The 15,028-nt window shown below is 44.1% G+C and overlaps 1 protein-coding gene across 2 annotated transcripts in view; it reads left to right on the top strand.

The window, feature by feature from the left end:
* TRAF3 (TNF receptor associated factor 3) overlaps positions 1 to 15,028 on the top strand; it is a 118,123-nt gene that overhangs the window by 80,103 nt on the left and 22,992 nt on the right. For both annotated transcript variants that reach the window (XM_075615023.1, XM_075615024.1), the window contains exons 5-9: positions 1,632 to 1,799; positions 3,227 to 3,307; positions 7,229 to 7,303; positions 9,683 to 9,775; positions 13,116 to 13,256. In XM_075615023.1, coding sequence (XP_075471138.1) covers positions 1,632 to 1,799; positions 3,227 to 3,307; positions 7,229 to 7,303; positions 9,683 to 9,775; positions 13,116 to 13,256 — 558 coding nt within the window. The remainder of the gene's footprint in view (positions 1 to 1,631; positions 1,800 to 3,226; positions 3,308 to 7,228; positions 7,304 to 9,682; positions 9,776 to 13,115; positions 13,257 to 15,028) is intronic.

Here is a 15,028-nt window from a genome sequence, read left to right as displayed (position 1 = left end):
TTAAGATCACCCCACCCCACTTTTTAAGTAGCAAGTTTTTTTATGTTCCTGTGGAGGACAGAACCACTTAGGCTGTTCTCCCTCCACTGCAGAGACAAATGAGAATTTTCACAGGTAGTGTTAGGACCTGAATATACTGATCATGCCGTGAAGTGGCTGCAGGCGTATAACGCTTTGGCCAAAGGGTTTAACTAAATGACCCTTACTCATGAGAATACCAACATTGAAGTATTTAACTGTGTATTTTGTCACCATGGATGTAGCATTGGGTATTTTTGTTGTATACATTTGGCGATAGATAGATAACATTATGATGTGGTGGGTTCTGGGGTTAGAGATTGCTGGGGTTCTGGGTTTATACATAGAATTAAGGATGCACAATGAAGTCCTTCACTAAACAACTTGTAATGTAGCATTATTGCCTGACGCTCAGTGTACGAGTAACAGACACGAGCAGATGACACTCATTCCAACTGGGATCTCCAACTCTAAGTCAAATAGTTTAAGGAGGTAGTGATATGTCTGTGTCCAACACCTGTGCATATTATCTAAAAAAAAAAAAAAAAAAAGCAGAAGATCAAGGGTTATCTATACAGAGTAAGTGTCACACCATAGCGATCACTACTGATCTTCTGCTATCCTTGTAATCCAACACCAAAGCAATGGCCGTTACCAGTAGGTTATGCCACCCAAGCCCTTGGCTGCCAGAGGGACCAGCACTGAAGGGCTGACCTATCCTATAGCCAGGCAATTCATTTATCGTTATACTAAAATACATTGACGTAAAATGCAAGAGTGAAAGGTACGGGATTCATGGCCTACAAGTAACGTAAGTGGAGACCTCTACTAATAAATCTCACATGTACATGAGAAAGTACTTGTATTACATGTCTGCACACAAGCCTTCGAGAACGTCCTGTATTGGTTATTGTGAAAAACCGCAATGATGCAAGACAGAGAATTACTGAGCGATCGAGCTGCAGCAAACTAGTGATACATTCTACCAGTCTCCGGTAATTCTAATACTAGGAATGCTAAATGTGGCTCCACACTCGCTGCACACATTCAGATTTGTACAACATAAGATATTGGACAGCGCAGAGGGCAAATACGATTCTTGCTTACCGGGCTTATAACATCTGAGCCTTTTGCCAGCTAAAGTACATTTACTAACCATAGTACAGAAAAAACAGCTTTGTTGGGCTTTGGTTGATTCAGCTGAATAGCGCAAGAGAAGGAGAAAAAGCATCCCAGCAGTCCTATTGATATGGATTATATATAGGTGATGACCACACTTGGAAACCAGTTAATTGAGCTTCGGCAAACCCATGTTCCCCACGGTCTGGGTTTAGGTCTACTGCTGTTCAAGTAGAACAGCGGTGGCCAACTTCATTCATCCAGGGCCACCTACCAGGCCAGATATTGGGGATATCCCTACTTCATTAGTCAATGATTGAGGAACCTGTGCTGAAGCAGGGATATCACTAACACCTGTCAAATTAGGTGGCCCCACCTTTTTGAAGTATAAAATATCTAGGAGACAGAGTGTAGCAGAGAAATATTTACAGTGCAGTTGCAATCTCGGTGAAGGACAGTAACATACAGGTGTAACGTCTCACCTCTTCTTTTAGATTCACTTAAAAAGCGACTGCCAGTTTGAAGAACTTTCTTGCCCCCGCGCTGACTGTAAAGAAAAGGTGATAAGGAAGGACCTGAGCGATCACATAGAGAAGACCTGCAGGTACCGAGAAATGGCGTGTAAATACTGCAAGAACCAAGTACCGCTGGTAGAAATGCAGGTAATATTTCTGTACTCTGCAGCAAAATGAAACGTTGTCTATTGTCTCGAGAGATTTTTAAAGGGACTTTTATGCATCGTTTGGGCTGCTGTAAAAAATATGGGACCTATGGTTTAATCTCAGCCAAGCGGTACAGGCATACCCCGCTTTAAGGACACTCACTTTAAGTACACTCGCGAGTAAGGACATATCGCCCAATAGGCAAACAGCAGCTCACGTATGCGCCTGTCAGCACATCCCGAACAGCAATACTGGCTCCCAACCTGTACCGAAGCTGTGTGCAAGCGGGGAGACTATAGAGCCTGTTACAAATGCGTTATTTACATCAGTTATGCACGTATAGGACGATTGCAGTACAGTACATGCATCGATAAGTGGAAAAAAGGGAGTGCTTCACTTTAAGTACATTTTCACTTTACATATATGCTCCGGTCCCATTGTGTACGTTAATTAAAATTGTGACTTAAAGCAGCAGTCCAAGCATTCCGGTTTTTTTATATTTATTTATTTATTTATGTTCCCCTTTAATATGTGCATCAATACAGCCCACACAATGATAAGTAATTGGCTAAGTTGCCGATCGATCCGTTCTCCTGTGATCGATTGGCGAAGATTCGGCTCGGGTTTTTTTCTAAATGGCTGTCAGTGCAGCAGAAGAGGACCAAAGGTGCAAAGTGCTGTGGGGAAGATCATGTGACCAGGCAGTTGCTAGATACAATTGGTGCACTGCTAGAGAGAGGGCAGGGCTCTAAAAGGGGTGTGCCCGAGCCTGTTTCAGAAAAGGAAGGGGATGTGACTTTGTAAATTTTTCCTATTGAAACAACAAATGCTTGTTACATTATAATACATTAAAAATGTAATTCAGAGTTTTTTTTAATGCACACGTATTATCTCATTGTACAGAACTGATTTATTTAAAAAAAACAAAAAACAGTAGGATATTGCTTGGACTGCAGCTTTAAGTGCCGTATTCAATTAGTTTATTTATCAACTTGAGTACCCAATAAGAGCAGCAGCATCATCTATTCCACAAGGTTTGGGATTTGGGTTCTTCAATCATATATTTATCCTGTCCAATGTCAGAGGTGTCCCGCAACACATCACTTTGTGTCTATTATATATTAATAACATGGTCCGAGGACCTTTTGGATACTATGAGCGCGACTTCCTCTTCCTTAGACTGCGCTTATAGTGCCGGCGGCAGCGACCCAACGTCGCGGCAACACAAATGCATTGCCGCCGTCGCGTGCGCTTATAGTAAGCGCGACGCGACGGAGCGACAGATTGGTCGCGATCGCTGGAAGTCATCTCTTGATTTTCCATCGACCGCGGCCTGACTGCCGCGTCGCCGTCACTTATTTTTCTTAACGCATCACTTTTCCCATAATGCATTAACGGTAACTCTTCTTTGTGCGTTTCTCCTCTAGAAGCACGAAGACATGTCGTGTCCCTGCGTTGTAGTGTCTTGTCCTCATAAGTGTAGTGAGAAAAGTCTTTTGAGAAGTGAGGTGAGTTGATTTTAATTCTAGCAAACAGTTTGGGTGACAAGATGGAGCCGGGGCTGCTCAACTCCAGTCCCCAAGTCCCCCACCCCACAACAGGCCACGTTTAAAGGATATCCTAGCTTCAGCACAGGTGGCTTAATCGCGACTGAGCCACTGACTAAGGCTACGGCCCCGCTGTCTGCGCTGCTCGCGCGTCTGCCAGGCTGGCGGCGCGTGCAGCCGAGTCCCCCGGTCTGCAGTGAGCTGCAGGGGGAAAGACAGGGGGGTGTGACGGGGGCGCGGCCGTGACGTCACCCGGCAGGTTCGCCCTCATTGGCTGAACCAACCGGGGGGCGTGTCCTAGCGCTCCGTCGCGAGTCCTGATCTCAATTCTCTTGAGAGCAGGAGAAACTGTCGGCGCAGCGCCCCCCTCGCAGTGGGCCCGGCCCCATTGTGGGGCGGCTCTTGTCCCTGCAGCATCCGCCACGGCGGGCGCTGCAGTAGCCAGCGGGGACCTGGCCTAAGCCACCTGTGCTGAATGAAGCAGGGACTGGTTGAGCCACCTGTGCAGAAGCAGGGATTGAATGAACCACCTGCGCTGAAGCAGGGACTAATTGAACCACCTGTGCGGAAGCTGCAGTATCCTGAAAACCTGACCTACTGGGGGGGTCTTGGGGGGTGCAGTCGAGCCCCCTTGTGATAGAGCACGCTTTATTCATTTCAGTGCCATTAAACGTATTATTTAGCAGTTGCCGGTGGCACGACCATGCCAGCATTGCCATTAGCACAGGGGACATCTACACAACCAGGTTGACATGTTTAACATGGGCAAGGGATAAGCGACGTGACGAGATGCCGCGTAACGATGTTGACAACGCTATATGAGCTCCAGACACTGCTGCAAATTCAGCCAGGCTCCACGCTCGGATTCATCGGATTAGGACATTGTTAGGATAAAATGTAATTTATTATGTCAGAGGAGTGACAGTGATTTCTCTGCAGGAACGAAGCACCAACTGCACAGGTCTACGTATTCAGCCGACAAAGAGCAAGCCGCAGGGACTCGATTTATTAACACTTCATAGGGGAACGCTTATACACACTAGTATAAAAATAAATTAGGCGAGAGCAGCTGGTTGTTGACCATAAAAACATTAGTAATTACAGTAGAAGAAGCGGCAGCAAATACAGCAGGGGAACCACACAGAGACAGCTCTGAGAAATTGACCCTTTTAGATGAAGTTGCCTATGAAGTTTTTGCATTAACACCAGACGAGCACCCAATGGACCCGTAACGTATTACAATGCTTGAAGGGGTTAACCTGTGTTAGAGCTTTTAAAGGTGCAAGCCATGCAAGTTCATTAAAACAGGGGTTCTCCACTTCGGTCCTCAAGACCCCTCCCAACAGGTTGGGTTTTCATGATATCCCTGCTTCAGCACAGGTGGCTCAATCAGTGGCTCAGTCTTTGACTGTGCTGAAGCAGGGATATCCTTAAAACCTGACTTGTTTGGGGGTCTCTGGGGCTGGAGTTGAGAACCCCCCCCCCACCCACTGCATTAAAACAATGCGCAAAGGCTTATATCAACAGGTGCAAACATGGCAACTTTAAGAGCTCGTTGGAACTGCTAGCAAAGTGCTGGATTGATTTTCCATGGGCTGCGATTGGTCGCTGCTCTAAAGAAACTGTCACGTTTCCGAACAATTTGGTGGAATAATTAGACATGAAACCCTTTACTAAGATGTTCCATAGGATTACATCAGTGCAGCACATTCAGCCTGCCCACGGTGTGCGCAGATCATCTCGCCACAAGCTTGTGTTCAGTATTTCTAGCGTGGCATGATTAATATTTTCACGGGCAACCTGCAGTGTTTAAGTTCACCTCCGTATTAAACAGCAGGTATTTCTGTCCCTTCGTGTGTCCTGTCTAATTAAAGACCGTGTTATACCATCTTAGCAGCTCTGTTTCCCACCTTTGCAACGCAATTTCTTTTCCACCTGAAATCCCATTAAAAAGAAACCCTCCCTGGCGCAGACGGCCGTAGACACTGTTGACACCTACAGGAGCTTGAAAATGTTCTGATGTGTTCGTATTATTTTGCCTGTGATTTAATATGGACATCTCCGCAGTGGAGAACACATCATTATTTAAAATCCACGATGGGGTTTGTAGCGGTTCTACATTCTAGGGGCGTTCATCCCATTAGTGAAGGTCATTTTTTTAGATGACTGTTTGTGTCAGTACCATTATAGATGACATTGGGAGCCTAAATACACAGAATATTCTGTGACTACGCCCCAGAATGTATTGGGCATGTATTATATATTGATGCCTGTCCTGGAACAGGATTGTTAATTTCTGTTCCCCCCTTTGCAGCTCTGCCTGCTAGCCCTTTATATTTCAGTTGCATGTTTTCTCTGCTCTGAAAACTGACAGTGCCTGTGTAATCGATACATTATTGTTACATATTCCCTTCTTACACTGCCAGTAGCTGGTTGCCTTGCCAACCTCTTTAATCCCCCTGGCTAAGTGGACTTTTCCATACTCTCCCGTCTGTATTCACAGGTAGCATAGTCCTGTCACTATTCCTGTGTGACAAATATTACTCACTTCCTTTTCCATCCTAAGCAGGCTGAGTGAGTACCGCTTATGCTAGCTACCCCCTGGCAAGGCCATTCCGTTTTTACCTTCCCTTGATACAAAGCATTCCACATAGAGAAGCACTCTCTCACCAGTCCACAACATCTACAAGTACCCTTTATTTGCGATGACTTTCCCAATAAAGTTAAGAAAATACATAAGGACTTCTTGTGCTTTCAAGGAGGGATGAGTTAAGCTATCTGGCCTCATTCACATCCTACACATGACCCTGGTTCCAGAACAATGCCCACATCGGGCGTGCAGTGTTCCAAATACCCCGGCCTCTCTTGCAATATGAACTTGTGACCTTTTCACTGCCAGGGTGGCTGGCAGCACTTTCCATAGTGGTGTATCGCAGCTCCTTTTTGGAAGTGAGTGGGTTAACAGGTGAATCGCTACATTGCACAAGGGTTTGCGTTTAAATACACAGCAAGGGAAATTGCACAATGGGAAATGTTACCTGGACCTCAGCCAGTGTTCTCCGGTTCTGAAAGTCCATGTGGGAGAGACTGCTGGGGTCTGTGAGCAGAAGGATGAAGTATTCTGTTGATAAGAATACAATTTGGGATCCCTGCATTAGCACCAGCGTTCTTTGTTCACAGCTGAATCTAGATCAGGGGCGGCCAGCTCCAGTCCTCAAGGGCTACCAAAAGGTCAGGTTTTCAGGACGTCCCTGCTTCGGCAAAGATGGCTCAGTCTTTGACTGAGCCACTGATTGAGCCACCTGTGCTGAAGCAGGGATATCCTGAAAACATGACCTGTTGGTAGCCCTTGAGGATTGGAGTTGGCCACCCCTGATCTAGAATGATACCTATATCTGTAAAAGCAGCACTGCCACAGTAGACAGAAGTTAGTGCAGTACATGCATTTTCTCTGTGACGTTCTCTATTGCATGATCTTATCTCTGTATGTTCAGTCTTGTGTGTGTTTGTAATTAACTTGTTCACCCATTAGTTGCAAGGTAGACCATAAATGTGTGCTCTGTGTGTATACAGCTTTGTTTCACCCAGTCCTACCCAATTTCTTACATTAGAAGAGAAACTAAGCATTTCTTAAGAAACCTATATAAAGTGATAGTCATTTCCCCCTCCTCCCATACACTGAATAATCTTCACATGGAATTGAAGCTTGGAATTCAGGCCTGTGAGTGAATGGTTGCGATATGTATGTAGCTGTAATACACACACACATTTATATTATGTTTAAAACCCGTTAAATGCTGATCTGTTTAGTACTTGTATGTTGTGTGTTTACTTTTATTTTATTTGACCAAATTTCCCTTTCTTTTTTTTCCCCTATTGCAGTTGAATGCACATTTGTCAGAATGTGTTAATGCCCCAAGTACCTGTAGTTTTAAACGTTATGGCTGCAGTTTTAAGGTCAGTATATTAAAAAAATATATATATATTACAACTCCAGGGATAGAAATGAACAACTGCGGTTGACCTCATTTTCTCACGAGGTTCATTGCTTACTGTTATTTTCCGAGACATTTATAGGTACACTAAGGAGTATAGTTGTACACAGCCAGACTGTAAATATCCCCTAATGATGACCATGACCTCAACATACAATAAAGTCTGTTGTCTAACGCAGAGGGGCTCAACTCCAGTCCTCAAGCCCCATAAAGAAGTCGGGTTTTCAGGATATCCCAGCTTCAGCACAGGCGGCTCAATCAGTGGCTCAGTCGAAGAATCAGTGATACAATTGCTGTAGCATGCTTCCAAATCCCAATATCAGGCACGAAGCTGAACACACAATGAACACAGAACGGCCGGCATGACTGTTGAGTAGTCTAGCACAGGCTATTCTAAGTCCAAATAGTACAAGTCTTTCCACGAAGGAAGGGGCAAAGTCATTGTGCAACATTGTGTCAGTTTACGGTAATCAATTTGTTGCCCAAGAAAGGATTAAAAGACATTGCACAATTGTGGTGTCTTTCTGTGGTGTGAGGAGGGCAATACAACAGGTTTCCTTTCATTCACCAAGACCATGGTCCACAGAAGGGTGCCGAGACAGAAGGGTGCCGAGCTCTAGCACACCTCCGTTACCAGTCATATGAATGGGTGTAAACACGTGCTCAAGCTTAGCCCCCTTTTATGGATCTGGGGCATGTTGGCGGAGTGACCTGCAGTGCAGTGTATAGGAACTTACTGCCAGGTACAGGAGGCAAATAGCACACGTCAGCGTTTCATTTCCAATGAAACAAATGTAACTGAGCCTCTGATTGAGCCGCCTATGCCGAACCAGGGGTATCCTAAAAACCTGACTTATTGCGCGGGGCTTAAAAACTGGAGTTGAGCCTCCCCGCCCCCCCTAGTCTAACGGATTAGCGAATCCACCCTTTTTCTTTTTAATAATGTTTACAATGTATATTCTAAGTACCACAAGCTGATGCTAGAAATTTATTTATTGTTCTACGGTGATATAAAGCTTCATTCGATTAATCATTCTAATAAGATGGTGAGTGCCAGAGAAGCCTGCACTGCAATCACTGTAACCCCTGCTGATGCAGAAGCCGCTTGTGTTCATTCAGGAAAGCTGTGACATCAGATAACAAGTTTCCACATTATAGCTGCTATCTTTAATAAAGGCCCCTTTATCTTGGACATCAACCCCACCCCTCCAAACACAATAAACCTTTGTAATGACCGTTTCATATTCTTGGTTATATGGAAACTAACTTTGAAGCAGTGTGGGCATTTATAACCCATGCATCCATGCTACTATATCTAGGTTTTGTATACCTTGTCTAATGACATGTTACTATTGTGTATGTGAGCATGCATCATTGATAATCTTACACTTTGTGTTGTGTCCTGTGTTGTAATGTTTTCTTGTTTGGTTGTTATAATGCAAGGGCTGCCAACTCCAGTCTTCGAGGGCCACCAACTGGTCGGCTTTCAAGGATATCCCTGCTTATGCACAGGCTGACTGAGCCACTGATTGAGGCACCTGCGCTGAAGCAGGGGTATCCCCAACACCTGACCTGTTGGTGATCCTTGAGTTCTGGAGCTGGCCATCCCTGTTATAATGTATGTAGTTGTCACTGTGTATATATATATATTTGCTCTGTGTACATATTTTATTATTGTTGTACGTATGCTGATACAATAAATGTGAAATTAATAAAAAATCCATATAGTCCCGCACACTTGCTGTCTTGACAGTTTGATTTGTGGCAGTGAGGACAATCATCATTATTCTGGTTAATGTACCAAGTTCATTCTAAAGCTAAAATTAAAGCACCAATCCGCCCTGTTTTCTTTAAATGTATTTATTGTTTGTGGAATTCTAACCAGGGCCTCCTCCAATGCTGAACCACACTCCAGGGACCCCCTTGTCCACATGATTCTTACCGTTTTAGAGAAATCAAAATGGCCGCCAAACCTTGCATGCCCTGCGGGCCAATACGAAGCCGTAATGTAATCGGGGAGGATGTTGTTGCAATTTCCTATTGGACGTCCGTTTAAATGTCTACAAAGTAACACTGGCAACTAAGATGGTCAGTACCCCGGAAATCATGGGGGACCTAGAGCTAAAAAAATAGTACGGCTCTGTTCCGGAGGACCCCCCCTCTCCCCATGGTTGAATGCTGTAAAGAACCAAAAAATTAAATATTGAAATTTGGAGGGATTATTGCTTGACATGCTAAATAAATGTAAATGTACAGCATTTCTGATAGTTTACCTTTTCTTGTTCTTATTTCTTATCACATTGTCAAAGTAACATTCTCTTCCCCCCTCCTCCTCCCACAGGGAACAAACCAACAAATCAAGGCACATGAGGCTAGTTCTGCCGTCCAGCATGTGAACCTAATGAAAGAGTGGAGCAGTTTCCTGGAGTCAAAGGTATGAGGATATCTCGTGTATTCTCTGCTCCCACATTGCGCTGATCGCATCGTACCTTCTCCACAGCTTGCTTATTTAGTAACATATACTTTATTCTAAATAACTTGAAAATACATGGGTATGTAACACCTTATAAAATATATATATATATATATATATATATATATATATATATACATATATATATATTGGCACATTTCCTTACAGTTTAAAAGATCTCCTCTTGCCCTTTCAGAATACGTCTTTAGTTTTAAAATCGAAGGCTTCATTCCGGAGATATAAAGCCGTTTAAATATTCATTGTCTGGGAGATCAAAATGGATGTCTTCCCCCCATCGCCCAGTGCAGTCTGCTGTTACCATGGTAACTGCAGATGCGAGAGATTACTGTACATAAGCGATTAACATTATACCAAGCGATCACATCTTCTGGCCCTCAACGGGTTAAAAGAATCGCTAGCCAGTGTCTTTTTGGCGATGGCGAGGTGTCTTTTCACTGCCTCAGTAATGTAGCCATGGGCATACTCGAAGAGGAGAGTTTTACGATTTCATCACTAATTGCCATTCGTTAGTGATTAGAATTCCAATCAGGCGCGGTGAGAAGTTTTAGGCCAGGTCCATAGTAGGCACGCGTGCGCTCGCAACTGAGTGCGTGACGTCACGCACGCCTGTACTCGTACAGATCCGTGGCCTGCAGTGTTGCGTGCCCGTGACGTCACGTGAGCGGTTTGTCCTCATTGGCTGACCCGGCCGTCGCGCGGCAAATTCAAACAAGTTTGTCTCGCCACGCCTGTGCGCTCTCGTGCATGCGCGATCTATGGACATGCGCATTGGCCTCCAGTTGTTTGTATTTGGCGTGAGCGACGTCGGATCCACTATGGCCACGGCCTAATCCTTCCCTGTTCTCTCCGGTTATCTGAATTCGTTTGTAGTTGGAAGGATCCCAAGCCATTTCGGGTTATTTCCTCACCCCTGCGTTAATATCTGGGTGGCGTTTTTACTTATACAAGAACATGGACATACATTTTATTGGCGCTAAATGGAAGCTCGTTTATGTCAGTTTTCTTTCTGCTACCGGTTTTACAGTCATTTTTAGTTCTGCAAACAAAGACATGCATTATAAACTTGGTAATTTAAATAAAAGTACAGTTGAAGGTATTTTCCATTCAGATCTGTTCTCCTAATGACAAATGTCTACACTGGATTTTCGCAACCTGTAACTTTTTGGTACATTGCCTGACCAATAAGTGTGGCCCTAAATCCCTTACGCGGTTTCGTTTTCTTGCAGTCCATGAGTGTTTTACAGTATTTACTTCCTGCTTCCTTTTATTTGTGTGCTTTGAATCACTGGAAATCCCAAGATATGCCAAGCTACCGGAATAACTAACCACATCACGTTGCCTATTTGTATAAAACTAGAAATCCAATAAGGAACCTATGTTAACATTTTCTTCTTCCTTTCTGCATCTGCGTCATCAAGGTATTGTTAAAATACTAGTTGAATTGCTATTTTTTTTTGTTGTAAAGAACTTTTAAGATTGTTTTTCCACCTAAAATACAGCACTATAAAATCCTGCAATTATTCTGAAGTACGGGAAAGAAGTAAAGTAATATTTGAGGGCTTAGTAACGATAATCACAAGTAGTCCCTTTCTCAGTCCTACTATCATGTTCTTATTATTGCATCGTTAAATGCATCGTAGCGCTAGTGAGATTCAACACGAGAGCGAATCATTTGTACACAAAATTCTAGACCAGGGGTGGCCAACTCAGTCGAAGCCTGAGACACTGATTGAGCCACCTGTGCTGAAGCAGGGATATCCCTAATACCTGGCCTGTTGGTGGCCCTTTAGGACTGGAGTTTGCCACCCCAGGGTTTTTCTCTCCTTGTTTTTGGTACATGTTTTGCACAGTATGTTTGTATGTTGTATAAAGCACTGTTTACGTGCTATGGGATACTTTAATACAGGGGTGCGCAAACGTTTTGCCTTGCCTGCTCTCCCCCACTGCTGACGCCCCCCCATACCTGGTCTGAAGCGTCACAGGACGCAGTGGGGTCATGTGATGCCACGTCACCGCTCAGCGTCATTTGACGCCGCGCCGAAGCCGACTGAGTCACGGTGCGTGAAGTTGCAGAGGCCTCGCGCTGTCCCCCGGCATTTAATTTAACTTGGGGAAGAGCGCGGGGCCTCTGTAACCGCCGCGCCCCCCGCTCCCCAATAAAATCTCGTGACCACCAGTTTGCGCACTCCTGCTTTAATACACTGTAATACAAATGCATGCGCACACCTGTACAGGTCATTCGACAGCAAAGCATTAAAATATCCAATTTCATTTGTATTCTGTAAATTTTCTTAAAGTCAAGTATTTTTCTATTTGTTGTTTTATTATTATTATTATTATTATATTTATCTTATCTAAACTTGGTAGAAGCTGATTAGAAATAGGAGATACATTTTGTACGTCCATAGATTTCATTGGAATTAGACCATCATTATATATTGAATTATGTACTTATTGTTGTGTACTCAGCAGTAAAAATATATATTATTTCTTAAATAAGAAAGTCCACAGAATGCAGCACATGTGTTTGGCATGAAAACCTCTTCTGTTCCTGAAATGCAGCAGTATCTTAGTGGATTTACATAATAACAACTTTATTTCATATAGGGCTTTTCTCCCAATGGGATTCAAAGCGCGTCACAGATACAATATAGCGCACGGAAAGCAGCATTGTACATAGGATTTTTACAGACACAGTCCCTGCCCACATGAGCTTACAATCTGTTATTTACAATGATAAGGTACATTTGGATGTGTCATGTAAAAGGTATATGCTAATCTTCTAGCTTTAACTGGCTGATCATATATGATTCTAATTTGAATACTGAAATACATAGAGTGTAAGCTCATCTGGGCAGGGACTGTCTGTAAAATTCCCATGTGCTGCATACCGCGCACTATGCTGTAATTGTGAAGAACTTTGGGAAGTCCCATTTGTAGAAAAGCGCTTTATGAAATAAAGTTATTATTATTTGTTATACATACATCTTTGCTCATGGCCCCGAAAAAAGTGAACAGTCACATATGTTCACTAGAATGTTCTTATTTAAGCTGCAACAGAATTATTGAATGTTCTCAAATTGGACTTGGCAGGCAAATGCCCTAGAAAGAAAATAATCAGTAGTTTGCCTGAGGGTCAAACACACTTGTACCTCTCGAAGAAAAGATTGCTGTGATTGCAGAAAGATTAAAGAGAAATGCAATTACCTCACTATATGCATACCGTGTACATATGGAAATATACCAAACGCTGACTTTGTTTGTTTGTTTGTTTTCTCAGGTGTCCACATTGCAGAATGAAAGCTCCGAAAAAAACAAAAGTATACAGATATTGCACAATCAGATGTGCAACTTTGAAGTAGAAATTGAACGACACAAGGAACTGCTGCGAAATAACGAGGTCAAAATCCACCAACTCCAGGTAAGGACATATTAAAGAGCAAAAGTAATAATATTTCTTTGCTTGACACTTCCTTGCAATGTCCAAGGCAGTAAGAATAATAAATCATACGTTGTACCGAAAGATAAATCGTTGGAGCCAGTCAGCATTGCACTATGTCTTCCATTTGGCTTGGCTGCCGGACTATTCTTGCCCAGAATAACCTTCCCTTGCAATATCTCTGCTGCTGTTGAGTTCATGGGATTTTGAAGTAAGTGGAACGGTGTGCATGGGCTCTCTGTGTACACTTTCCATCCTATTTAAATATTAGACCTATGAGTTAAAGGTGCTATCCCACATAGGCTAAGGCCCCGGTCACGGCGCTGTAATGCGCGCCCGCGCTTTCGGCTGCGCGTTCCGGCGATTCCCCGGTCTGCAGCTCACTGCAGGAGCAGAGACCGGGGGGGGCGTGCCGGAGGAGTGACGGGGGCGCGGCCATGACGTCACCCGGCAGGTTCGCCCTCATTGGCTGAACCGCCGGGGGGCGTGCCTAGCCGCTCGACGCGAGTTCCTGCTCTCAATTCTATTGAGAGCAGGAGTAGCTCTCGCGCGAGCGCTGCGGCCCCCCCTCGCAGCGGGCCCGGCGCCGTTGCGGGGAGGGCTCTGGTGAGCGCAGCGTCCGCCACAGCGGACGCTGCAGCATGCAGCGGGGGCAAGGCCATAGCCAGCCAGTTGAATTTCGTGGGGACCTCTTAATGGGAGAGTGTTTGTCAATCAAGTGTTTTTTTTTTATCCTTATCCAACCCTGTCCTTGGCTGAGAACAAATAAAGATAAGGGTAAGGGGGACTCTGAATGTACAAGCACTAACTGATCGCACATAAGGGAACAGCCATAGGAAATCGCACCCCTCCCCAAACTAAAAACAGAAAAGACGGTGCAAAACAGCGCTAAACACACAATAATACAATAATAGTAATAGTAATAAGATATGATGAATTGGCAGCCAGACAAAAACTGACTGTACAGTCAGTAACTAGGCAAAGAGAAAAAGGTAAGCCGGCGCCGATTCAAACCGTGACGTGTAAAGTCCAAATCAAGTCCTTTAGTGATGGTGATGAGCAAAGTGCAGATTTCCTCCAAAACGTGACGTGATATGTGAAAAAACAAAGAGAGAATTATGGTGCAGTATGTCAAATTGAGGACATAAAAACATATAACACTGACAACATTTAACAAACAAGACAGACTCACAACAACAACTAGCCAGACAAAAATTAATAAAAAGCTATTTAATAACAACTAATGCAGAATTCTGGATAATTTCACACACTAATCCGGGGGGGCAAAATCGTTGCCCTACTCACAGGATGCAGGATGTTTGAAAGCAGTAGGACTGGAAGCGCTTTCTGTGGATCCAAGATGGCGACCGGAGCTCACTCTCTGGCGTCCCCACGTGTGGCAGATGCTGTATGGAGCTCCAGAGGGTCTGGATCAATGATGCTGCTACGCGTGTCTCTCTCTCCTCCTGCCGGTTTCAAACTCTCCTTCTCTCCTGTACCCAGCCGTGCGGTGTACTCTCCACGAATAATAAGCTTCTAAAAACGAGTCCTCCCAACGCGTTTCATGCGCATGCGCGCACTTTTTCAAGGGATGTAGCTACCCCTGAGTCTGGATGGTTTATATACACAGTCCACTGTTCCAATTGGTCCATATTATAATTGGCTATGTATTAACTGTTTGGCTGCCAGAACAGAGGTAGAAACAAAGAAAGCCTGGCTAAACATACATACTATAAATAAGACAAAACAATACA

This window comes from Ascaphus truei, chromosome 9 (genome assembly GCF_040206685.1).
Source record: "Ascaphus truei isolate aAscTru1 chromosome 9, aAscTru1.hap1, whole genome shotgun sequence".
NCBI lineage: Eukaryota > Metazoa > Chordata > Amphibia > Anura > Ascaphidae > Ascaphus > Ascaphus truei.
The sequence above is the reverse complement of the archived record's forward strand: the minus strand, read 5'-3'. Positions and strand labels throughout refer to the sequence as shown.